Raw genomic sequence first — 27,759 nt, 5'->3', positions numbered from 1 at the left:
AGATAAAAGAGAAGATTTGAGAAAGATGTCTGGTGAAGTTCTGGCTGGGATTTTAAAGGTTAGTCCTGAAGAGGTATCCTGCAAGATTGATAAGGCCTACAGAGTTAATTCTTGGGTGGCAAAGCAAAGGCAGCTGCCTAGAGATGTGGTGATCTACTTTACTGATAAAGAAATAAGAAATGATATTGTGCAAAAGTCTTTTAACTCCACCCTTGAAATGAAGGAAGATTTGGATATTTAAAGAGCTACCGCCCAAGATGTTAAAAGATAGGATTTTGGATTTTTGGTGACTGAGCTAAAGAAACAAAACATCCCATTTAGGTGGGATGTTCCAGTTGGTATAATATTGAGATATCAAGGAGAAAGATATCAACTAAATACTGTTGAAAAAGTGGAAGAATTTTACTATAAGGTTTTTAAAATGGGTTTAACATCTCCATGTATAACACATGAGGGGAATAAAGAAAAGCAAAATCAACAAGAGATTGAAATTCAGGCTAAGCAGATGGTGGTGGAGGTAACGGAAAAACAACAAGCTACAGAGGCCTTTGTGGACGAGCCGCTTCTGGATTCTCCTTCAGAGGTTATAGTTGGATTACCTATAAATACAAGAGAGGCGGCTTTGGATTCTAATGTGATGATTTATCAAGCTACAGACCAGCATGGAAATCAAACAGTTGATATACAACTCATAGAAAGGAAACCAGGATGGAGATCTAAGCCACAAAAAGTTAAGAAAAGAAGAAGCAGGTCCTATAAAAATAAAAATTTTTAGACTAAACAACAGTGTAATGCCAGTTACTTAAGAGACGATTGAATATATGAAAATATAGTTGAGGCAAAGTATTGGTTTATATTATCTTGAGGAGAGTGACAGATCTCTGCAATGCTGTACTCTTGAGATGTGGAAGATGGCCTTAAATTGAGTGGATTGGAACTTTCTATTTTGGACTTTTTGACAAATGGATTACGCTTATGCTGAGCTACAAGGCAAAGAGAATTATGGGATTGGGGCATGCAGAAGATCTGGTTGTTACCCTAATACGGTGGTTGGAATGAATAATTTAGATGAAAGACATTACAAAAGACACTATATGGAATACAAATATAAAGTCACTCGGGTGGTTGTTTGCTATACGAAAATACTTACTATTGATGGGGGCAGATGGTAATTGAAGATACTGAACATACTGTTGGAACTAGAATTTGATGTTACCCTAACATGGGTGATGAAATTAACAATCCAGTTGAAAGACATCACAGAAGATATTATATGGATTACAAGCTTAAAGTCATTTGAGAATTTTATTTATATATGGAAATATTTTTTTAGTGGTGTGGGCAGAAGAACAAAGATATCGAAAATATTATGTATGGTAGACCTGTAGGAAAGTGGGTGGAGCTAGGTTAGCTTACTGATTGTTTAGTTTAGGTAAAGGGATTTTATGTTATATTAATATACATAAAAGATTTCAATCAAGAGATATATGCATGGGGGAGGAGGAAATGGATAGATTATGAGTTGAAATTGCTAAATTAGGATTTATTATACAATTTTACAGCTGAATGTTGCTTTGAAATGTATAGTATAAGGGGGATATAATGATATTGTTAGAAGGGTGGAGATAGGTTAGCTTACTGATTGTTTAGTTTAGGAAAAGGGATGTTATGCTATATTAATATACATAAAAGATTTGAATTAAGAGATATATGTATGGGGGAGGAGGAAATGGATAGATTATGAGCTGAAATTGCCAAATTAGGATTTGTTATATAATTTTACAGCTGAATGTTGCTTTGGAATGTATAGTATAAGGGGGATATAATAATATTGTTAGAAAGAAAGGGTCAGCATATGGGGGGTGGAGCAAAAAGGATGGTAAAGTATTATATAATCTGTTATTAATTTGGGTTTTATTCTGGAGAAGCCACAGGGGGAGGGGAGGGGGAGGGAGGGTTAGGGAGGAGGGGGGGGAAAGGGGGAAAAATCTGTATTTGAAAAACTTTTTCAATAAAAAAAAAAGTATGAGGACCTGTCAGAAATGACTTTTTTCAGCCCTCTGAGTAGTCCCTATACACATAGCCATAGCCACCCGGTCACATGACCAGCTAGCCACGCCCACTCAGTCACATGACCTCCAACTCACGCCCACAAAATAAGCCACGCCCACAGAACCGGTAGTAAAAAAAATTTAGAACCCACCCCTGATTGGGGGTCACCACAACATGAGGAACTGTATTAAAGGGTCGCGGCATTAGGAAGGTTGAGAACCACTGCATTGGAGAGTTTGGGAAAGTAGCTGGCTTGAAAATTAATTAAGATAAAATGAAGATAATGATTAAAAATATGTTGAAAAAGCAAAAAGAGGAATTGATGGAGATTTCAAAGATGCAAGTCACAAATAAGGTAAAATATTTGGGGATATATTTGACAGTAAGATGTAGCACACTTAAAGAAAATAATTATAATAAGCTTAAGGAACAGATAGGGCAAGATTTGACGAAATGGGGAAATCTGCAGCTATCTCTGATTGGTAGGATCTCAACTATTAAGGTGAATATTTTGCCTAGAATCTTGTACCCATTTCAGACAATTCCAATCAAGTTGGGTAAGGAATTCTTTGTGGATTTGAATAAAATGATGTTGAAATATATTTGGCAGGGAAAGAAGGCGAGAATAAAGTTAAAGTTGTTACAAGACACTAAAATGAGGAGTGGTTTTGGCCTGCCTAACTTTGAACTGTATTACCAGGCAGAGACTTTTTTTCTTTTAAATGCGACTGACGATCCAAGCTGAGTTGCCTGATCGTCAGAGGCATTTAAAAGAAAAAAAGCCTCTGCCGATCAGGCAACTCATCTTGGATCGTCAGAAGCATTTAAAAGAAAAAAAGGGTTTTTTTCTTTTAAAAGCCTTTGACGATCCCAGCTGAGCTGCGCAATCATCAGAGCCTTTTTTTTTTTTTTTTACTTTTAAAAGCATTTTTTCGGCTGAAGAGGTTGTAGAAAAAATGCTTTTAAAGGAAAAAAAAAAGCCTCTGATGATTGTGCGGCTCAGCTGGGCATGGGGGGGAGGGCAGGAATTTTTGCTACCGGTTCTCCGAACCACCCGCCTCCATCTCTACCGGATCAGGCGATCCGGTCCGAACCGGGAGTATTTCACTCCTGGTCCACATACTTATACCAGTGAGTGGGTAGAATTCCTGTGAAGGAGTCTGGGGCTTTGGTTTCTACCACTTCCATATACAGATTGGCCACAATGGGGGACACAGGTGAACCCATAGCGTAGCCGTGTTGTTGTTTTGTGGTTTTTTTGCAAAAAGTTTTTTTTATTTTTTTTCAAACACACAAATTACATCTTTTCAGAACAGAGCTTTGATCCGGTCATAAATTTGTTCAATTTTTTGTCATCTTTAACCAAATTTTATATATTCTATTTTGTCATATCACTTATTTCTTAGTCTTAAATCACATATTCCAACTAATACCATCTTAGAAAAAAATTATTCATATTTACTTAATCAAAAAACAACTACCCTTCTATTAACCCACCTTAAATCTTAACAATTAATACCCCATACTACATTTCACAATTCTTACCCTAAATCCTCACTGTTAACAATACAGTTCAAACATGTTTATACATGTCAAAATTATTTCCATTTCTAAAACTTCCTTACATTTATTTATTACTTCATATAGTTCTCATTAAATCTTTATTCCAGTATTACTTTATCAAATTTAAATCTTATAAACACCAATTAAGTAATTTTTGTTTGTAAATCATAATCATATATTGTTTCAATTTTTCTTTTCTTTTTGCTTAAGTAAAAAATGTTCAACTTAGTACATTATGTATAACATATGTTATACATATTTAAACAATATCCCAATTATTATGGCTATCAGTTTTCTCAAATATACCATCCAGCATCTTAATGAAAATTGATTCATTATGTCCATTATTATATTTTCTTTTTACTTGGTCTAATTTAACCTTTCCTTTTATCATTCCACTGCTATTCCCAGTGTAATCATCTTTATCTTTTCCACTGTTAATCCCAGTGTAATCTTTATTCCACTGCTATTCCCAGTGTAATCATCTTTGTTTTCTCCATTGTTAATCCCAGTATAATTATCTTTTTTTTCACTGTTAATCTCAGTATAATCTCTAGAAACCTTCTTTTATCATTCTACTGTTAATCCCAGCATAATCATCTTTTACTTGAATAAATACATTAAGAGTATTCAAATTGTTAAAATTGTTATTATATAGTTATTATAGCCATCAATTTTCTCAAGTAATACCTTGTAATATCTTAATAAAAATTGATTCATTATATCAATTAATATATTTTCTTTTAACATAGTCTATTTCTTATATGTTTTAACTTCAATCCATATTTCATTTCTAAGTATCTGTAACATATTGCTTCTCACATTTATTAATCTCAATATAGTCATTTTATAAATCCAAGTCCTGAACATTTTTATTTTCCTTAATATCTTCCAAACTTTTATTCTTTTATCGTTCACTGTTAATCCCAGTGTAATCATCATTATGTTGTTATAATCTCAATATAATCTCTAGAGACCTCCTTTTTATTATTACTATTCACATAATCAATTACTTATTCATATTTAAACACATTGTCTTTATCTTCTTTATTCTCCACCTCTATATCTTATTCCTCCTTCTTCATTTTCTTGTCCACTTATGTATACTCCAACTTCTGTATATATACATGAAATGTATACATTTCAACTTCTGTATCCTCGAATTTTTGTCGTCTATGCAATATTATAATTATTTCTCTTATTTCCATTGTCCAAGTCAAATAGATCAATTTGTTCCTTCTCTAATTCCTGCGCCATTTTCTTTTTTAAGTTAATATTATTCCAATTATAAGAGTTCCATTACAATACTTTCTTTTTATTTTTTTTCTCCCAAAGTCAAGACGCTTGTAGATAAGAAAATCCTCCCCCATAAGTTCTCATGGATGTTATCTGTGAAGTCCATATTTTCCATAACAAAAACCAAATTGCAATATTCCTTTTTACTCCAGATGGTCTCTCTGCAATCCACAATTTCCAGTTGTTTAAAAAGTATCCATTTTGTTTCAATTACATAACAATCTTATTTAGCTTCTTTTTTTCTTTTAGGTTTAAAACTACCAAATCATATTTAAAGTCCAGTCCAAATTTAAATAGCTCTTTTCACTTCTTTTTTCTCCCTTTTTTCCTTTTATTTATACGTCACTTCTTTTTTTTAAAGCTTATTATCCATTCTCTTTGTTTTTCTTAAAATTTAAAAAGAAAGAAAAAAAATCTCTTTATTTCTTTCCAATCCTTTGACCATTATCTAATTGTTTAAGGTTTCCAAATAGTTTATTCAAAAATCAATTTCCTATCAGGTTGTTGCCTCTTTAAAGTTACGTTTCAAAGTCTTCTTTGCCCCCATGCTCCTTAGCTGCTATTTATCATTAGGGGTCTTATAATTGAAAGATGTTTCCCTTGTTGTTGTTTCATGCCTGGGTTGACTGTCACTCACTCGGCTTCAAAAAACTCCATTCCGTTCCTCTCCTCTTTCCAGCTTTATACTTAGTCCGGTTGTCCCAGCTTCGTGGCAACCGCCATGGCTGCCATCCCCCGCCACCGAGTCACAGAGATTTCCCACTGACCTTCGAGGAACTTGCCTGTTCCTCTTGGTCGTCTGAGGTGCCTCTCTTTCTTCCCCATCCCTGCAGGATGGTTCTGGTCTGCAGACTCCTCGGCAGCGGTTCGTCAGCCGAGGTTTTCGCGGAGCTCATCGGAGCCCGCTAATTCTCCGACTGTCTCGCCACGATGCCAAACTGGAAGTCAGCACAGCCGTGTTTTTGATTGTAGAAATCTTCATTATATTTAAAATAGGTAGTGGTCAAGCAGAGGTCCATCATGGCACATATGTAGTCTGGGCTGAGGTTGGTTCTGTCACCTAAGGTGCTGTCTTTTAGCAGTTGTTTTTTCACTACCATGACAGCTTTGGTTTTTGGAATGCAGGTGAAGAGAGAAGTCACATCATAGGAAACCATGATCCAGTTTTAATTTCCAAATCTTGCTAACGAAGTCCTGTGAATTGTTGATGTGATGAGTGGTGTTGCCAACTAGAGGAGCTAATAAGGTGGTTAGATGTTTTACAATGTTGTAGGTGACAGAGTTGATGCTGCTGACAATTAGTCTGAGTGGAGTTCCCTCTTTGTGGATTTTGGGGAGCCCAGCTGTTTTGATGTTACTGCAAAATTTGGTCATTTGGCCAGAAAATTATTTTCTGTTTGGGTAAGCTTTCTGACAGACAGATTTGTCACAGATTGGTCAGTTTTCTGAGACATGTCACCTGCCTAAGACCTGCCTAGACAAATGGAGGACTACGTAGTAGTCCTTGTTAAGCAACTGCCTTGTTCAATAACAATGAATGGTTATTCATAGTTAATGTTCACCATAACTATGAATGGTTATTTATAGTTATGGTGAAAAAGTAAAATGAGAGTATCTGAATAAAAGAAATAGAAATAGAGTGGTTTTATATTGCTATGCCTTTGCAACTCCTATTTTCTATTGTCTATACAAATCAGTCAGTTTCAACAAAAACATTACAATGGCTGAAGTTAAAATAAGTTGATTTTTAAAACTATTTTTGAAAAAAATGCTATGAAATGAAATTAATGAGTGGAGTTTACCTGTTCCACACATCTTCCCCTTTTTTCTTTTGTGCCTAAATAAAAGATCAATAAGAAAATATATGTAGATATCGACTTTCTATTATTTAGTCTCTCTCGACCCGCAGGCCGCCATTTCTTCAAACCTGCTGTGGAACAACTGTTAAATCTTTAACAAAGCTGTAATCAGGTCTGTCAAACTGGCGGCTCGTGGGTCACATGCAGGTCACATGCAGGCCATGCCCACCCTGCCTCCGCAAAGGCAAGAAACAGCACGATACATCACAATATGTCATGTTATGCGATCAAGTTTGACACCCATGCTGTATATGGATTCTATTTCTTGATTGCCTATAAGCAATATAACATTGGGCAAATTATAATATGTTGGTTGTGCAATATATTAAGTGACATCCCTAGCATGACACATTTATTTCCATCCCAGGTGCAGCAGTCTACTTGGGTCATTAATCTCTGTGTCTGGTCCTGGGACAAGCATCAGTTTTTAGTAATTTAGACCCTTCTTTTAATTGATATATTTGTATATTGTGACAGTTAGTCAGATCTCTGTAGCTGAAGAATATGCTAAATCTCAGCACCAATTTGCTTCTTGATTAACTGAATGTAAAGAAATTAGTGTATTGTTACTGAATTCAACTTGAAGATGATCTTAAAGTTTCCCAGAAGTTGACAGATGTCTAATGTTGATTCAAATGTTTGTTTTATTTTGTTTATATACTGCTGTTGTTCCAGGAGTTCAGTGTTGTTTCCATGGGGAGCTCCCTTCATTTTATCCCCAAAATAACTCTGGGAGATAGGTTGGACTGAGAGAGTGAGCAGCTGGCCCAAAGTCACCCAAAGAGTTTTTGTGGTTGAGGATAGATTTGAAGTTGGGTTTCCTCTGTCCTAGGTCAATACCATAATAGGTACACAACACTGCCATTTCTTTGTAATTACATTAATTACTTGTAGTGAGGAATGGGGGTAATGAAATAGAGCAGGAAGTTGCTAATAAAAAATAAGGAAGAGAAGCTTTTTTTCTCAGTGAGACAAGCCATTGTGGAGAAGAATTAAAGATAACATTATTTTTAATATACATATAGAATCTTTATTGGCCAAGTATGATGGGGCACACAAGGAATTTGTCTCCAGTGCATAAGCTCTCAGTGTACATACAAACAAATAAAATAAGAGCCTTGATAGTACAGTGGTCTACGCACCCTGTTATTAACACAGCTGCCTGCAATTTACTGCTGGCTCGAATCTCTCCAAGGCTCAAGGTTGACTCAGCCTTCCATCCTTTCTAAGATAGGTGAAATGAGGACCCAGCTTGTGGGGGCAATAAGCTGACTTTGTATAAATATACAAAAGTATGAAGGCTATTGCTTAACGCATTGTAAGCCGCCCTGAGTCTCCGGAGAAGGGCGGCATATAAATCAAAATTTAAAAAAAAACAAAAAACCAACAAGGTAATATAATCGGTGTGCATACCAACAACATGTACATACAAACAAAAAGTGTACATATAAACAAGAATCTTATAATTATAAGATACTAATAGGAGAAAGCAGTAGAAAAAATGAGAAGGATAATAGTAATACTACACAGGTAAATATTCTTAGATACAAGACAGGGAATTAGGTGTTCAGCAAAGTGATGGCATGAGGGGGGAAAAAACTGTCTTTGTATCTAGTTGCCCTGTACCGGCGTCCCAAGGAGAGGAATTGAAACAATTTATGTCTAGGATATGTGGGGTCTGTAGGTATTTTCTCAGTCCTCCTTCTGACTTGTGCACTATATAGGTTGGAAAGCAGGCTGGTTGCAATTGTTCTTTCTGCATACGATGTGTGTATATTCACATTTTTATTTCAGATTGCAGTAAAGGGAAACCCAGGCAAATCATTGGTGATATTTTTTGTCTTTCTCTTTCAGTGAGTATGTTTTTGAACACGTTAACACCCAAATTCTACGTTGCCTTGACAGGCACTTCTTCATTAATCTCAGGGCTTATTTTGGTAAGTACTAGATCTATTTTTAAAATATTTTATAATCTTCTATAATACATTAGATTTTTTCAGCTACATGTTTTTTGTCTTTTTTCCTTCAAGTTTCTATATCTATGTACCATGTACAATTCATATTAGTCACTAATTAATCTGAACATTAAGTCTTGTTCTGTGGAGCCAATTTTACTACAGTACGCACTAGAGAAATCATACATTTGTCAATTAGCACAAAAGGAAATAATTTGTTCAAAGTACACTCTATGTATTAGTTCAAATGTCTGGCCATGAAACTAGACACAGACACAGACACAGACACACACAGACACACACACACACACACACACAAAACAAAGACTAATGGCACATTAAATATAAATACAGCATGGCTTAATTTATTAGATGTTTGCATGATACTTAATATACATTCTGTAGTCCAACTGTGTGACAAAGAAAAACAGCAACTGTTTTTCATTCAGGGAGATAAGATCAGCTGATTACTGCTCAAAACCTAGAGGAGGAAGAAACCTGGGAAAAACAGTCATTTCAGCAATGAGTTGAAAGAAAGTTATTGCATATCTTTTCAGAAGAATATAAATCTCAAGCTTCCATTTGAACAAAAGTGCCTTATTGCTGCTTTGCTGGGGCATTGCTAAATTACTGTAACAGTTTTCAAAATGTTTACAATTTATACATTTATGACATCAATAATTGTTAAGATTAAATACACATTTACATATACCTTCCTAAAGTTCTGGTTTATGATTAAATTTGTCTTAGGCATTTTCTATTGAAAACCGCAAATCAGAGTTTAGAATTCTTTTAAAATGCATGAATACAGATAATCATTTATTATAGCATAATCCTAAATGCATCATCTTAAAAGTCTTCTTAGTTTTAGGCAACTTATTTTTACAGAGGAATTTTTTTCTGTGCAAAATTTCAGGAAATCCTATGATTATATTATCCCATTTGTGCCATTTGTTATTTATTTGCATAGATCAATCTGAATGCATTGTGCTAAACTTCCTAAGTTAATTTGTTGTTTGGCCTGCACCTTACATTTATTAGCTTAGTACCAGAAATGGCTATCTAATTTGGTATAATAAACTTAGAAAACTTTATTTTGCCTAAACATTATAATAGCAATAAAGTAACTAAAAGCATACTGTCTTTTCATGGTATATATTCTCAAGCCCTACTCAGTCTAAACAGGTCCATTTCTTTTTCCACAAAAAAAATCACTTGACGATGTTCTCCTTTAATCAATAGTACATAATAATTATTTAAGAAATATTGATAATTGCCAGGGTATTTTAGTCCTTTAATTTTCTTTGCTATCACAGAGGAAAGTGTGACATATTCTGCAGTTTTTTTAAAATATTTCTTTCTCGAACTTATATAAAACCTTAATATTTTATAGGACTGTCCAAACCCTTAGTTTGAAGGTTTGACTAAAATGCAATTTAATTTACTTTTCAAATAAAAAGGAACATTTCAATTTTAAAAAATTGGGTGCTGCAAATCAATTATGCCCTTCTGCACCTGCATAGAAATGATTTTATGAATCTGTTTGGAAATCTCAATCAAACTAGTTCTATTATGTAATTCAGTTCAAGTAAAATAATATTGATTTGTAACCTTCCCAGCTGACTTCCAATAAGCAAAGTCAATGGAGGAAGCCAAGTTTGTTTAATTACCACATAATTTTGTCAGGTCCACCATTGTACTCTGGTGTCTTGCCATCGTGCTGAGGAGGGAGGGGGTGGCATACTTGGGATTTTTTTTGCTTCTGCTGTTCACTTGACGAATTAGGGAGGGAATTCCCAGCTGGTTTCCAAGGCCATTGCGCCCTGAGTGTGAACTGGTCTGCCTAGCACCTCAACATTGTCAAAACATCTTCTCAGCATCACATGGCTGCTGAAGGACTGGTCAGGGGGGGTTGGGATTGGGAAACCAAAATATTTGCTTTACACTTTGAGCAGGACCTTCAATTTCAACTTTACTGCATCCAGTTTCTCTTAGTAAAAGTTACTTTGATTCAACCCAGTGGATTCAAGAACCTTGCTTTCCTGAGGGCATACTTGGGGCAGGTCAGACATTAGGTGAAATCTGCAACAGTGGTCAACTCTGAGAGACCTACAACTCTACCGTGGGGACCGTGCACACAATATTGGCTCAAGACAGCAACCAGGAAAAAGCTTAATGCTGGAGGGAAGCTTCATGCTGGGAATTGGATCTCTCCGAGTAGGCAGAAGAGGCTGGGGACCTAGGTGACTTGTCGAGACCAAGATGGTCCATGGGTGACTTGGAAGGAAGGGCCAAGGGCCACTCTCATCCACTGTAGCCATGGAGCTGTTGATGGGAAGGGCAAATGGAGCTGGAAGAGCTCAAGGATGACGAGGAGGCAGGCAGAGAACCCGACCATGCTAACCTGATGATGGAGCAATCCATGAAGTTCATGATGAATGCCTTCCAGACCTAGAGAACCCATAGCCACAATCAACTGCTTGTGCGGTCAAGTGCGGTCAGGAGGGGCATCTGGCAGCATAAAAGAATGTCTATGTTACTCAGAAGCTTAGTCAACTACATAATTTGACCTTGTTCTGACAATTTTTTCTAACCTTATAATCTTGGTCTAGATCTGTGATAACACAAAAGGTTAGAATATGTCCAGAGTTCCAACTTTTTGAGATTATGACCAGTCCAGAAACAGAGTGCATTTAATGTCAGTGAAATTTGTTTCTCCATAGTTTTTATCCTTTGAAAACAGTCTTAGGAAAAAGAAGTTTGGGTAAATCCAAAATATCAAAATAATTCTTGAGATAGGCTACTTTCTGAATTAAACCTATGGATTGACTTTCTAATTTGACTTCTTGATGAATTTTTTTCCAGAAAGGGGTTTCTTTCCCTTAAATAATTAACTTATTTTTTAGTTAGCCAGAAAAGTCCTCACTAAAACCAGCAAAATATTCCAAACTCACCATTAACATAACAGAAAGAAAAGACATATACCCAGAGGATATATCATACACAGCTGTTTTGTCTATGTCTGCAAGATCTGTTTAGTCCCTCAAGATACTTAGAGCTCATTCAGGAAACAGCTCTCCGAAGAATAACCATGTCTGCCAAAGAGGTTCAGAGATGTTGTTGTTTCTAAGCAATGATTAGGAATCATTACTTTCCTAATGAGTGTATCTTGGGTATTCCATGAACTAATTTTATCTCAGGATATATGATCAGAGATGAAAATAAAACACACATGAAAGTTTTCAGAATGATTTGAGTTTTGTAGGAGAGAGAGAAAAAGCAATAATTACAACAATGAAACATTAATTTTCAGAATTTATATTTTGTCTTTAGATACAAATTTTAACCTTATAAATAACAGCAAAGGAATAAATGAGTGTATCTTGCCAAGTATAGATAAAATGTAATTTTGTTTTAAGGGGTATTGCTGCAGTGAAAGAGTAAGGGGGAAACAACAGGAGGGATCAGTCGTATTCTTTTTTTGTATTTTTATTGATCTTTTTCTTCTGGGTCCATCATTGTGGTAACTGTTGTTACTGCAAGAATGCAGGTGGTTAATTCCATTACTTCCCCATTTAGAATTTAGAATTCTTTATTGGCCAAGTGTGATTAGACACACAAGGAATTTGTCTCCAGTGCATAAGCTCTCATTGTACATGCAAGCAACAAGTGATAAATCATGATCATAATCATAAATACAATAATCATAAATCATAACATAAATTCTCAGTGATAGTCATAGGGTACTAAATAAAAAAACAAACACAGTTCTGGGCTGCATAAACAAACGGATAGAATCAAGATCACGTGAAGTGTTAATACGACTTCGCCACGATGTAAAAAAGATGTTGAGACTTTAGAAAGAGTGCAGAGAAGAGCAACAAAGATGATTAGGGGACTAGAGGCTAAAACATATGAAAAACAGTTGCAGGTACTGGGTATGTCTAGTTTAAGGAAAAGAAGGACTTGGTGAGACATGAGCAGTGTTCCAATATCTCAGGGACTGCACAAAGAAGGGGGAGTCAAGCTATTCTCCAAGAAGCAATGGGTGGAAACTAATCAAGGAGAGAAGCAACTTAGAACTAAGGAGAAATTTCCTGACAGAACAATTAATCAGTGGAACAACTTGCCTCCAGAAGTTGTGAATGCTCCAACACTGGAAATTTTTAAGAAGATATTGGATAACCATTTGTCTGAAGTGGTGTAGGGTTTCCTGCCTGGGCAGGGGGTTGGACTAGAAGACCTCCAAGGTCCCTTCCAACTCTGTTATTTTATTCTATTCTAAATAAGCAATCAACATAAATCATAATAGAATATTAAATAAATCATATGATACAAACAACAAAGTGATAGTCATAAGACACTAAAGGAATAGGTAATATGAAAGATGAGAAGGGTAATAGTAATACAGTCCTACTACATGGTTTGACATCCTAGGACCTAGAGCATTAGACATAAGACAGTGTCGTGAAAATTAGTTGTTTAGCACTGATGGCATGGGGAAAAACTGTCCTTGTGTCTAGTTGTTTTGGTGTGCAATGCCCAATAGTGTTGTCTTGAGGGAAGAAGTTGAAACAGTTTGTGTCCAGGATGTGAGGATTCTGTAGATATTTTCCCTGCCCTCTTTCTAGCTTCTGCACTGTACAGGTCCTCAGTGGAAGACAGGCTGGTTGCAACAAATGACAGACGCAATAATTCCTCTATAGAACTTTATCAGTAGCTCCTTGGGCAGCCTGAGCTTTCTGAGTTGGGGCAGGAGGAACATTCTTTGTTGTGCTTTTTGGGTGATGTTTTTGATGATAGATGTCCATTTTGAGCCTTGAGATAATAAAGAACCCAGAAACCTGAAGGTCTCTACTGTTGATACTGTGTTATCTAAAATTGTAAGAAATGGTGGAGGAGGATTTAGGAGGACTTCTCCTAAAATCTACCTTCATCTCTACAGTTTTCAATGTGTTCAGTTCAAGATTGTTCCAGCCACACCACAGGGCCAGTTGTGGACCCTAACCCAACTTCCGTCTATATGCAAATTCATTGTTATCTTGAAGGAGACCAATGACTGTTGTATCATCTGCAAACTTCAGTACTTTAACAGAGGGATCGTTTGAGATGCAGTGGTTGATATATAGAGAAAAGAGTAATGGAAAGAGCACACAGCCCTGGGAGGCACCTGTGCTCATTGTACAGGTATCTGATGTGACTTTGCCTAGCTTCACCTTCTGCTTCCTATCTGTTAGAAAGTTTATGATACACTTACAGGTGTGGTAAGGCTCAGTTTAGGGAGAAGAATATTTGGAATGATGGTATTGAATGCTGAACTGAAGTCTACAAAAAGGACCCTTGCATAGGTCCTTGGAGATTCAAGATGTTGTAGAATGTAGTGCAGAGCCATATTAACAGCATCATCTGCCAATCTATTTGCTCGGTAGGGAAATTCAAGATGTGTCACTGCGGATCCATGATGGTTTTCAGGTGGGCCAGCACTAACCTTTCAAAGATTTTCATAACTACGGATGTCAGAACAACTGGTCTGCAGTCGTTCAGCTCCTTGATGGAGATTTTTTTTAAAGCACTGGCATGATAGTAGAGCGTTTGAAGCAAGAAGGAACATAGCACATCTCTAGTGATTTATTAAAATGCTGATAAAGATGGAGGCCAGTTTGTCTTTACAGACTTTCAAGCAAGATGGAGTTACCCTGTCTGGGCCTAGTGCTTTTCCAGGCTTATGTCTCTGAAATAGACCTTGCACATCTTTTTCTGTGATCACCAGAGGTTGGGGTGGGGGTGGGGGACAGAGGAATGGAATCAGTTGTAGGAGATTTGGCTGTTGTTGGTGTATCTGAGAGAGGGGTGGGTTCTAAATTTTTTTACTATCGGTTCTGTGGGCGTGGCTTATTTTGTGGGCGTGGCTTGATGGTCATGTCACAATTCTTTAGGATTTAGCAGAGGTACTGGTCTACCAGGCTTTTAACTGCTTGCAGAGCTGTACTGGTCTACCCATTTATTTTTGCAGGCACTAGTCTACTCATGAATTTTTGCAGGCACTGGTCTACTCATGTAATTTTGCAGGCACTGGTCTACCCATTTATTTTTGCAGGCACCGGTTTACTCATGTATTTTTGCAGGCACTGGTCCACCCATTTATTTTTGCAGGCACCGGTCTACTCATTTGTTTTTGGAGGCACCGGTCTACCACCAAACTGCCTTTTACCACTGATCAGCTGTAGGGCGGCCCTTTGAAGCCCCACAGCAAGAGTTTAAACAGTTTTTTTTCCTTCTAGCCCATCAGTTGGGACTCAGGAGGCAGCAATAGATTGTGGGTGGGGCCAAATAAAAGGTAAGAATAACACAGGGGTGGGGGTGGGGCACAACCGGTTCGGTGATGTCATATCGTCACCGCTACCGGCTCGGCCGAACCGGGCCGAACTGGGAGGAACCCACCACTGATCTGAGATGGAGAGGGTGGCAATAGTTTCCACAGTGGTTTCCACTCAAACCTACAGTAAAACACATTCAGCTTATCTGCCCTTCCCTGCATGGGAAGGAAGTTTGCTATAGCCAGTGATATTTTTAAGGGTTTTCCACACATTTGCTAATTCATTTGTTGAGAGATGATTCCTCAGTTTTTCAGAGTAGCCCTTTTTGCTGCTCTGATCTTCCTTATTAATACATTCCTGGCCTGATTGTATAGCATTCTATCTCCTTTCCTGTAGGCTTCCTTTTTGGCACCATGTAGTGGTTGAGTTTAGCTGTGAACTAAGATTTGTTTTTACTGTTTGTGTGCCGGCTTCTGGTCGGCACCCATAGGTCTTCACAAAAACTGATATTACCTATTGCAAATATGTTATTAAAAAATAAATGGTGCATTGTTGCCTTTAAAAAAATCAGTGCACCAGTTCTTTTAAATAATGGTAGCTTTTATGAAATTATTAAGACTAATTGAAAAATGGCTTTTCATCCCTGTCATATTGAGTACAAGTTCTTGGAAATTATATATTGAAACTTCAGTGAATTTGCTTAATAGTCATCTTATATTTATTATTATATCTCCACCTCTAAGTCTCCTCTCTAGAATCATCACATTGCCTGAAGGGCTTTTATAGTGCAGTAATAAGTATATGAGAGTGAGAATAATTCCCCTATGTCTACTGCATCAGCATAGGAGAGGGGAAAGTCTATTTTCTTACATTCCAGTGTGGAGATGTAGAATAGATTTCCTGACAGTTGAAATACAATACATTCAGAGTTGACTTAATTCTTTTCTTCCCTATCTGTGGAACATCTCATATTGGTGGTGTTTGCTGCTTTTCACTTGTAGGGTCACTGTTGTAGGTTTATATGAATGAAGCTTTTCCCTGGTATAAGTGGAAATATAAAATGAAGTAAAATTAGCAGGATGAATCACAGAACTATAGAAATTAAATAGCCATTTAAGCTAATTTCTTATTTGGGAACTACCCAATTATCCATAGCTCATTGGATTTCTTTTTTAGTCTCCTTCCCCATGTGTTGAATTCAAATTCTACTCAAAAGATACATCTTTCTTGTGATCATTCACTATTCCCTTTGAGTGCTTCCTATTCAAATTTTAGAGTATCTGTTATTTCATTTGTCCACATTCCTTGTCATGTTTCCACCCATTATTTATTTTGCCTGTTTTATTTAGGAAATCTAGTATTCCACATAGCATTGTATAAATTATAACAAATATTTTTCACCTCCCGGATCGACTACTGCAATGCTCTCTACATGGGGCTGCCCCTGAAGACCACTCGGAGGCTTCAGCTGGTGCAGAATGTGGCCGCGCGTGTACTAATGGGAGTGTCCCGACACTCTCATGTTACACCTCTCCTGCGGGACCTACATTGGCTACCGGTTGCCCTCCGGGTGAGATTCAAGGTGCTGGTAATTACCTATAAAGCCCTACATGGCTTAGGCCCGGGGTATTTGGCAGACCATCTGCGGCCAGCGACAGCTCCCCATCACCCAGTGCGTTCTCACAGAGAGGACCTCCTTGGGGTGCCGTTGGCCAAACAATGTTGGCTGGCGACCCGTAGGGAGCGGGCCTTCTCTGTAGGCGTACCTACCCTGTGGAATCAGCTCCCCCTGGAGCTCCGGATGGCGTCTAACCTTCGCTCTTTCCACCGTGACCTTAAAACATGGTTATTTCGTCTGGCTGGTTTGGACTGAAGGGGTTTTAAAGGGGATTTTAATGGTCTTTTTATAATCTTATTGGGTATTTTTAACATTGATTTTGCTTGTTTTTATTGTTGTGAGCCGCCCTGAGTCCTTCGGAAATAGGGCGGCATACAAGTTTAAATAATAAATAATAAATAAATTTTACCCAAAATATGCTTCAGTATTAAGTTTACATTTTGTAAATGTGAGTGGCAGTAGAAATAGCTTAAAAAGCCAAATAATTACATGTTTTCCCATCTGATTTAGATATTTGAATGGTGGTATTTTCGGAAGTATGGAACGTCCTTCATCGAACAAGTCTCTGTGAGTCACTTACGCCCTCTGCTGGGTGGGGTTGACAACAATTCTCCCAGTAACTCAAATACAAGCAATGGGGATTCAGATTCCAACAGACAGAGTGTTTCAGGTAAAATAATTATAATTTAATCATAATTACAGTTTAATAATGTACTAATTATGAATAATTAATTTTAATAACTATTTTATATTAAAAGTCATTTCTGCAGATTGGGCAAATCATTGCTTATTTTTTTAATCATTTATGAAGTTTGATATATTTGGGAAAGCTTAGTTTTTTCTGGTAACTGATTTGCTCACTTCTGCAAATACTAATCAGCCTTGATGAGAGATCACAAGATAATCCCAGGTTTGCAGACTGTGTCAGAAAGTTTTTTAAATTGTTTTATTTATTTATTTTAATCTTGGAAATGGCAAACCACTGCCATAGTTATTCCCAAGTAAACCATATGTCTCTGTACTCCCTAGAAGTCTAACTTGATTCCAAGGAGTATTTTTATTTTATATTTTCCACTAAAATTCTTGCATAGCTTTATTGTTCACTGTAAAACAAAACTAGGGAACCATTTTGATAAATGGAGTACTGGAATCTCCAAATTGACTCTCAGATTGTATGGACTGCCTTTATTTCTCTATTTTCCTGTCAATCTGACATTATTTAATAGAGTCAGTTTGATCTAATGGTTAAAATACAAACTAGAAAGCCAGAGACTGTGAGTTCAAGTCCTGTCTTAGTGAGGAAATCCGTCTAGGTGACTTTGGGCCAGTCATTGTCTCTCAGCCCAAACCACAACACAGGGTGGTTTTTGTGGGGAAAATAGTTGAGGAAGAAGATACAAATAAATAAATAAATAATCAGTACCTGGTATCTTATTTTATTTATTATGGAACAGCAGACGAAGATTTTAAAAAGCTGACTACTGTATTATTCTACTGATCTGTACTGTAAACTAGCTAGTGTAACTTTGCTGAAGTAGACCCACAGGGACTAAAGAAAATACCTCAACAATTTTTAACTTCACATGCAAATCCACTTGCTGCTTGGTCTTAATGCCCACAGGATGAATTGTGGCAACAGAGCCTTGGTAGTACAGGGGTTTAAGGCACCCTGTTATTAAGCTGGTTATTAAGCCCAGCTGCCTGCAATTACTGCAGGGTTCGAATCTCGCCAAGGCTCAAGGTTGACTCAGCCTTCCATCCTTTCTAAGGTAGGTGAAATGAGGACCCAGTCTGTGGGGGCAATAAGCTGACTTTGTATAAATATACAAAAGGATGAAGGCTATTGCTGAGCACATTGTAAGCCGCCCTGAGTCTTCAGAGAAGGGCGACATATAAATCAAATTAAAAAAAAAAAATAAACAGATCACAGTTGGCAAATGGCTAATCTAGAATGAAATAATTTACAAAATAAAAGTTGTAACTGAAAACAGCTTTCAAAGGACAATTCTTTTCATTCAATTACTTTATTCTAGCCATACCCAGGGACATTATCTATGCAATGTTTGTTTTGTTTACAAATCTCCTTTTTATTCTCATCTAAAATTTGGGAATCATTCTGAAACATATTCTGTTTGCTTTTTAAGCAAATATTTATTGAAAGGGTTTATTTTAACTCAATGAATTTTGATGTACTAGTAATTTTGCAGTATTGGATAGCATTCATCTTCATTTGTTCCTGAATATACCAATAATTCGTGAAATCAAAGGAGTCGTTATAATTCTTATTAAATATAATGTGTTGTCAGCTCCTAAATTGCCCAATCTATAATAAATACATTATTACCATTTGGTTGTCTATTTAAGTGTTTCGGCTGGACCACCTGGGATAACTAATTAGAATATAATTTGTTTCCAAATAATTATTAGCATTCAGTTATAATTAGAGGCATTTTTGTTTTTGTGACAGAATGTAAAGTCTGGCGAAATCCCCTAAATTTGTTTAGAGGGGCTGAATATAACCGGTGAGTGCTATGTAGATTTATTATTCAAATATGTTAGCATGTTTGGAAAGTATTTTTAAACACTGATTACATATGCTAGCCTATTTAGAAAGTATTTTAAGCATTAGCTCATTGTCATTGTAAACTTCAAGAAGTCAGGTGCCTCTTTCAGATGTTTAGCAAATAGTTCAAATAAGGATGAATGGTCTTTGGATCCAGTCTCTTTTATTTTGTCCTTATGTTGGTGGATCGACACTTGACATCACCCTGCATAGATAAATACCCTGCATAGTTTAGTCTTAAATTTTAAAAAATATATAGGACAAGAAGGCACATTCCCCTGCATTTCTACTTCAACATATCAAGAATAACAGCGCTGAAGTACACGAATCTATTGAGATTAGTCTTGCTGTCCTCCAGATAATTCTAAATTTAAGGATGATGAATGCCTGAATTAGACTACCATTTCATTCAAGCAGTGTTAATGTGTAAATTTCTTTTAGTACCTCTATTAATTTAGATTAAGAATCTCACTAACAACAATATTCTATTTTTCTACATTTATATTGTAGTTTTTCTTAAGCAACCAATGCAATACACATAGAGTTAACTATCATTTTACTCCTCACTATAACAACTCTGTAAACTAGGTCAGACTAAGCTCAAAGTCACCCAATGAGCTTTGTGATTGAATAGGAATTTGAACTTGAATATTTCAATCACTGAGCCACCTTGGCTCCATCTCCTCCCAAATCAAAAGCCTCAAGATAAAGGGGAGAAGCTGAAAATAATACAATGATATATAGAGGAGCTTCCTTAAGATAATCAAAACTGATATTATAGAACTGGCATACAGTACATCCAGGACTATTTTAAACCAATTAAACCAGCCTTCAAGATTATTTTAAATTCAGTTCATTAAATGTGCCAGTATATATCAACTATATCACCATGGGACAATACTTTAATAACTTCTCAATTTTTCCTCAACTTAAAACAATTAAAATTCTTTCCAAAATTATTTTTTAGTGCCGTGGTTGGATTTATAGATAGAGGTTACTATATTAAAAAGGATGAAGGTTGTGCGTGGATACACTTTTACCTAAAAGAAAAAGAAAAGCATAAGGAAAACCACCACATTATGAATGTATGATGTTTATTTCTACAATTTCTCATCCTGCACATCTGTCCTCAATGCACAAAACACAACTCTATTTGCAGATACACCTGGGTGACTGGAAGAGAACCATTGACATATTACGATATGAATCTTTCAGCACAAGATCATCAAACATTTTTCACATGTGATACTGACCATTTAAGGCCTGCAGATGCCAGTAAGAATTTTACTAAACTTATTTGAATTTGTAGCAAATTGTAAAAAATGTGTGCTTTAAGACATTGGGGATAAAAGATAATCACAGATATCTTGATTCTTAACAATGTTTGTGTTTCATTTAATAATTTATATAATGTGATATTTATATCATATTTCCTGATATGGTGATTTGGAATTTGGATTATGTGGCTATCTACTTTTCCAAATGCTGTTTCTCCTGAAACTTTGCTGTAAAATAGCACTCATTGTTGTATTGTGTTATTATCATTGGTTCTGGGAACTTCCTCTTTTTTTTATTAAGAGAGCAGGATTTTGTTTTGTTTTTCAGAATAATCAAAAACGCCTTATGTGGTTGCTAAAGCACCGAAGGACCAGCATTTTATCGTTTGTTCAGAATCCACTTAATTACGTTAATAGTTTTGATAGCTGCTTTGGAGTAAACTATTCTTAGCACATTTATACATAATGCATTACTAACCTTAACTAATAGTTGTAAGTTTATTCTTGTTGAAACATATTGAAAGAGAATCTCTTCTACTATCAGTATCTGATTATATTTTTGGACTTAATGAATTATTGTGTGGTGAAATGTCCTGCTAATATGTTAATCTAGATAAGCCTAGCACAGGGGTGTCAAACTCAAGACCCGGGGCTGGATCCGGCCTGCAGGGTACTTAGATTTGGCCTGCGGGACCACCCTGGAAACAGCAAAGGACTGTCCCGCGGTGCCTCTGCCAGTGAAAACGGGCTCCCAAGCTCCATTTTCAGCTGCCACAGCCTCCTGCAAACCTCTGCCAGTGAAAACGGAACTCAGGAGAGCCTGTTTTCGCTGGCAAAGTACTCGGGCCACCACAGGCACCCCCAACAGGAGTATGTCAAGCTGGCCATGCCCCCTGGCCACGGCCCCCCAGGGGTCCTCTTATGCAGCCCCCAATGAAATTGAGTTTGACACGCCTGGCCTAGCATGACCTCCAAATTACTGCATTTTTTTAAAAAAATGTTTCATTTCATAGTAATGCAAAAAGCTTGGAGAGAAAGAAATCCACAGGCCAGAATTTCTGCAGCACATGAAGCTTTAGAGTTAAATGAGTAAGTGTACTAAAAGTCCTTCGATTTTTTTTTATTTGCTTTGTTATAATTTCTTATTTACTTGGGGAGTCTTGTGCCAATTTCTTGTCATTGGGAAAGTCGTGTACAAACTGAGAAAACTGTGAAATAGTACTCTTAGCACTTGAGCAATGAATGTGGAGTCTATACCTTTACATTTGTTGAAGCTAAAGTTGTATATGCATGATATTTTCTTTTCTTTTTTTAATTAAGAAAAGGATGAGTTGGAGTTGATGCAGGATAAATATTTCTTTCATACTAATCATGATAGACATGGATTGATGTATTTTCTGAGCTTTTAAGAGATTATATCTCTGCGATGTATTGCCATCTACTTATTTCAGACATGATGTATAAATCTTACTATACTTGAATGCCCCATTCACCCTTTTTGCCATATCCATTTACATTGGTCTTTGTTTGCCTATTGGGCTTTCTATCTTAGTTGTTCCTTGGATATTATTTATTCAGCCATTGATGTATACAGTATGGATCTGATACAAAATTAATCATGTTGCTAGTTGAAATATATGGAATTTGGTATTTGCAGAGTTCTAACCCATCACAACCTGAATTTTAAATGGTAGTTTACTGCCCAGATCCATAGTTTCAGGATTAGATAGCTTTGAACTTGCAGAATTGTGTACATGCACAGTAGTACTCTGTTACAGACTTTTCATGCCTGCAGCCAGTTGCTGGACTGAGGCATACGTTTTACCTAAAAGAATTAGGCATGCCTTGCATCCCCTTGCCCACCTGTTGTATCCTAACAAATTTATTTTTCTAACACTCTTTGTGATGATTACTTTGTCATTTCATTGACAGGTGTGCCACTGCTTACATTCTCTTGGCAGAAGAGGAAGCAACAACTATTGTGGAAGCAGAAAAACTGTTTAAACAGGCTCTGAAAGCAGGTGAAGGCTGCTACAGGCGTAGCCAACAATTACAGCACCATGGTACCCAATATGAAGCTCAGCACAGTAAGACCCTTTCCTTCTGTCACCAATACTCTAAATTAGAAGGTCTCTGTAGGGCCTTTTGTGACTCACAGGGTCACTTCATTAGATGTTTGGAATGGCTAAACTGATGTAGGATTTAAATTAGGACGAGGCAATAGGAAAAAAGTAGAAGAAGATAGGGTGGTTATCTTTCATTCACTTTCTCATCCTGATTTAAATCCTACATCTGTTTAGCCACTCCATGTGCATGCATGATGAAGTGAGGTATTGTTCACAAAAGCTTATGCCTTTAATAAATAGTCTGAAAAGATGCTGCCACACTCCTCTTAATTTTTAGCTATCATAGTCTAATACAGCTGTTTTCCTACAATGCTGTAGGGAACTCTGAGAAACAAGTTTCTTGCAATTGACTAAGAATAATTTGACTACAGAGAAATACTATAGCTCAGACACTGAATTCTATTTATTATAAAAGCTGTGAATGCAATGGTTCTGTGAAAAAAAACTGTGAAATTCAGTAATATAAGATATATGTAAATAATTGGGAAAACTGGAAAGAAAGAAAAATGCAAAAAATGTAATGGGAGAAATAACTCTAGGGAACACATCTTCAGATAGCTTAAAAGAATACATTTTTGTCTTCTTAAATACTTATTAGGTTATTGGAGAAAGTAAGCCATAGTTTGCAGTTACAGTCATCTGCATACAGGAACGATGAAGTCAAAATGGAATAAGGGCAATGAGTTAATTGGTTTAATCACAAAAATGAAATGTGTCATACAAAAAAAGAATCTGGAAGAATATGGTGATTTAATTTGTAAAATAAAAACAAGTGGATCATATTTAGAGACTTCTTTTGTTTGCCTTTTCTTTTTGGTGTTTTATGAAAAAAATGTTTTTTTTTTCAGCTCACATTTTCCAAAATATGTTTAGTGATATTATTCTGTGGTGTGTGTGTGTGTGTGTGTGTGTGTGTATGTGTATGTGTGTTACTCAAAGTTTCAGCCAAATCAATGCACTGGAGTCTCCATGCTTTCTTCCAAAATGGGTGAATGCAAGTAATTAGTAGTATATCTATAAAACTGAGAATTATATGTTGCAGAATGGCATTGTTGTTAGGGAGCATTTATGATTGATTCATTAACATAAAATTAAAATTTGCCTATCTTTTTGTCTGCATGTTGATGTTATTGGAGAAATGGTAGAAAGACTAAAGCTTGAGAACATAGAGCAGTGATGGCTAACCTTTTCAGCACTGAGTGCCGAAACCGGAGTGTGTGTGTGTGTGACCGCGCGCGCATGCGCATGCACCAGAGCTCCAGAACCTGGAAGAGAGCAGTTGGCCAGTATGCATGTGCACAGTGGCCAGCTGCTCTTCCGGGTTCTGTCACGCTCCGGACAGCTGGGTGGCGTGCATGCATGCATCGGAATCCAAAAGAGAACAACTGGCCGGTGCATATACATGCCAGACCAGCTGGCCGGCACGTATATGTGTGACGGAACCCAGAAGAGCAGCTGGCCATGGCACATGTGCCCACAGAGTGGGCTCTACATGCCATCTCTGGCATGCGTGCCATAGATTCGCCATCACGGATATAGAGGGTACTTATAAGAAGCTAATCAGGAGTGAAATTTCTAGATATATTGAATGAAATTAATTATCTAATAAAGGAATATTTTCAAATCCTAAAAGAATAGCACCATTTCATAGAGTCTGAGAATGTGGGTTTTGGTCAAGAGCTTTCAGAGGGATGATATTATATGATAATAGATTTTCTGCACAAAAATGATTTTTCTAGAAAACAGAGAACTTGCAGTCTCTTTATAGTGGCACAGTATAGAAGGATATAATTGTCAGACATAATCAAAAAAATCAAATTGCCATTATTGAATGCACAGGAGTTGTCCTTTCTGGTTTTACATGGTTTAGATTAGGGACAGCAATAATTGGTTCACTTTCTAATACCTTAAATGTCATAATTCCTACCAACATAGCAAATGACAGATAGGAATTGCACTCTAGCAATATTCAGGTTGTCCTCTCCCACTAATCTAAATTATCTATCTCTAACAAAATAATAATAAAAAAAAATAAGACAGAAGATGGTCTCTGAACACCTCTGGAATTGAAACAAACACATAAATTAAAACATAGCCAAACTTGCTGATCAGAATCTGTACTCCCATAGTATGTGTAAAGCTCTTAGTAAATACATTCAGTGATCTAGGTTGTATCTTTCTAGCTCAATCTATGCATTGCAGTCTTCAGTGATAAAATGATAGGAATGATTCTTCTACTTGTTTACTGTATCTACCAAGGTTTGTTTTTTTTCTTTTTAAAATTAAGATAATATGCCAAATATTATTGATATCAGTGAAAATTTTATTTAATGTTTCAGTTCACTGATACAGAGCACATTATAGCCATATTTACCTGGACGGGTTTACCATTTTAAAGATGAATGTTTTGTAGTAATACGAGCATATGCTTCTCAAGAAATTCTATGGTTGCTTAAAGTCACCTCTGACTTAACGGCATGTTAAGGTTTGTCACACAGTTAACCAGGTGTTTTGATTGCATATGCATTTTATCTACTTGTCAAGTCCTTTCCAAGGATCTGAGATAGGATTATTATTATTATTATTATTTAAGATTTAATCTTCAATTCAATTCACAGTCTGGGACTAGTAAAAATTTAACAGTTCAAGTCCTAACCAAGGACTTAAGAGCTGTTAAGGTAATGTTTGACTGTATAGGCAGTTATTCAGGATATTCAGGTCTAATAAGTTCAAAATTTCCATGTATCTAGGCAGCCTTTTGGGTATTACTCCAAGGGCTCCTATTACAATTGGTACAACCATTGATTTCTTCCTCCATAGTCACTCAACTTCGATTTGCAAATCACAATATTTTGTTATTTTTGTCTAGCTGTTTGTCTTCAATTCATGCATCACTTGGTATTGCAGTATCAATGAACCAGACTTTTTTCTTTTCCACAATGGTGATGTCAGGCATGTTGTGGGCCAGATGTCTGTCTGTTTGGATCTGAAAGTCCCACAGGATCTAGACTTGCTCGTTTTCAAGAACTTTGCCAATTTGGTATTCCCAGTAATTTTTGCTGCATTCAAACCCAAACGTCTGGCAAAGCTTCCAATGTATAATTTTGGCAACTCAATCTTGACATTATAGATAATCAGTCTGTGAGATTTTGCTGCAGCCAATTATTATTGTTGTTGTTGTTATTTGCATGTTGCCTGTCAGCATCTGTAATCGGTTTACAAATTATTAAAAATATTTCAAAACAAGACAAAATATAAGAAGCACAAAACAAAACAATACAATACAAAATAAAACAAAGATGGCGGAGAAAATAAATCCTGATAGAAATAGGAAAAAAGAAGAAAAGGGGCATCACTTGTCCTTACCAACAGTCTGGATAAAGAGCTACATCTTCAGGATCCTTCAAAATACCCATAGGATGGGATCATTTGAATTTTGGGGGAGAGCCTCATTCCAGAAGGCATATGCTACTACAGAAGAAGCACACTTTTAGAACCTGGAACATTGTTTAAGCTATGAAGCCCAGACCACATCAACTCTGTCAGCTCAAAGCAGCTAAACAATACTAGGAAAAGAGGCAGCCCCCCCAAGTAACTATCCCCTATGTCCTATAAGACTTTATAGATAATGAGAAACACCTTGAATCACAGCCAAAAACAAACAGGCAACCACAAAGCAGAGGTGTTACATGGGCAAATGAGACATGCCAATTACTGAGAGAGCGGTAGTGGCGCAATGGTTAGAATGTTAAATTGCAGGCTAATTCTGCTGACTGCCAGGAGTTCGATCCTCACCAGCTCATGGTTGAGCCAACCTTCTATCCTTCTAAGGTTGGTAAAATGAGGGCCCAAATTGTTGGGAGCAATGTGCTGACTATGTTAACCGCTTAGAGAAGGCTGTAAAGCACTGTGAAGCAGTAGGTAAATCTAAGTGCTATTGTTATCGCTATTGTTACTGCCCATGCGACTGCATTTCAGGCCAGCTGAAGCTTCCAGATGGTTTTCAAGAATAACTTCATGTACAGAACAGTCAGCCACTATTAGCATATTAAGACAAATAATTATTTTGCAATAGCACTTAAACTTATAGACCACTCCATAGTGCTTTACGGCACTCTCTGGGCAGTTTACAATGTCAGCACATTGGGCCCAACAATCTGGGTCCTCATTTTACTGGCAGTAAAATGTAAAACAATATTTTATAGTTTATCCAGGGTTATAAAAGTTCTAGTCTGACAGATTTCATTTCCAGCAGAGGTGCGCCATTGATAATAATAATAATAATAATAATAATAATAATAATAATAATAATAATAATAATAATAATAATAATAATAATTTTATTTCTATACCGCCCTTCTCCCGAAGGACTCAGGATGGTGTACAGCCAATTTAAAAACACAAGACACAACAATAATTAAAAATTAAAATAATTAAATAGATTTGGCCGATTTAAAACCCCAAAAATTAAAATACCCCAATTTAAAATTATTATATTGACAGCCCTGCCTGGCGGAACAACAGGGTCTTCAGTGCGCAGCGGAACACCCGGAGGTCGGAGATCTTACGTATTTTCGGGGGCAGTTCATTCCACAGGGTTGGGGCTCCCACAGAGAAGGCCCTCCCCCTGGGTGTCGCCAGCCGACATAACTTGGCTGATGGCACCCTGAGGAGACCCTCTCTGTGGGAACGGACTGGTCGGTGGGAGGCTATTGGTGGCAGAAGACGGTCTCGAAGGTACCCAGGTCCTGTGCCATGGAGCGCTTTAAAGGTGGTAACCAACACCTTGAATCGCACCCGGAAGACCACTGGGAGCCAGTGCAGCTCGCGCAGGAGGGGTGTCACGCGGGCACAACGAGGTGCGCCCATAACCACCCGCGCGGCCGCATTCTGGACCAGCTGGATGTTTTTATGATAAAATAAACATCCAGACTAGAAAATTAGCTCTATCTAAGGTATATCTATTTAATCACTAAGAATTGATACCAATTTGATGGCACATAATAAGATTTACAAGGAAAAAAATGCTGAGTATCTTCTCTTACTGCTTGCTGACCTTTGAGGGTTGTCCTAGTAGTCGTATTCTTTAGTATGTATCTCACTTGTTTTCCCGTGTTATATTAAATATTCACA

The 27,759-nt window shown here is 36.8% G+C and overlaps 1 protein-coding gene across 3 annotated transcripts in view; it reads left to right on the top strand.

Moving 5' to 3' along the window:
* The window catches only part of ST7 (suppression of tumorigenicity 7), a 145,574-nt gene that overhangs the window by 87,935 nt on the left and 29,880 nt on the right, over window positions 1-27,759 (top strand). For all 3 annotated transcript variants that reach the window (XM_070947646.1, XM_070947647.1, XM_070947649.1), the window contains exons 2-7: window positions 8,625-8,707; window positions 17,171-17,330; window positions 19,128-19,182; window positions 20,383-20,498; window positions 21,514-21,589; window positions 22,433-22,587. In XM_070947646.1, coding sequence (XP_070803747.1) covers window positions 8,625-8,707; window positions 17,171-17,330; window positions 19,128-19,182; window positions 20,383-20,498; window positions 21,514-21,589; window positions 22,433-22,587 — 645 coding nt within the window. The remainder of the gene's footprint in view (window positions 1-8,624; window positions 8,708-17,170; window positions 17,331-19,127; window positions 19,183-20,382; window positions 20,499-21,513; window positions 21,590-22,432; window positions 22,588-27,759) is intronic.

The sequence above is a fragment of the Pituophis catenifer genome, unplaced genomic scaffold, assembly GCF_029215685.1.
Source record: "Pituophis catenifer annectens isolate HBS135680 unplaced genomic scaffold, rPitCat1.0.hap2 SCAF_7, whole genome shotgun sequence".
NCBI classification, from domain to species: domain Eukaryota; kingdom Metazoa; phylum Chordata; class Lepidosauria; order Squamata; family Colubridae; genus Pituophis; species Pituophis catenifer.
The sequence above is the reverse complement of the archived record's forward strand: the minus strand, read 5'-3'. Positions and strand labels throughout refer to the sequence as shown.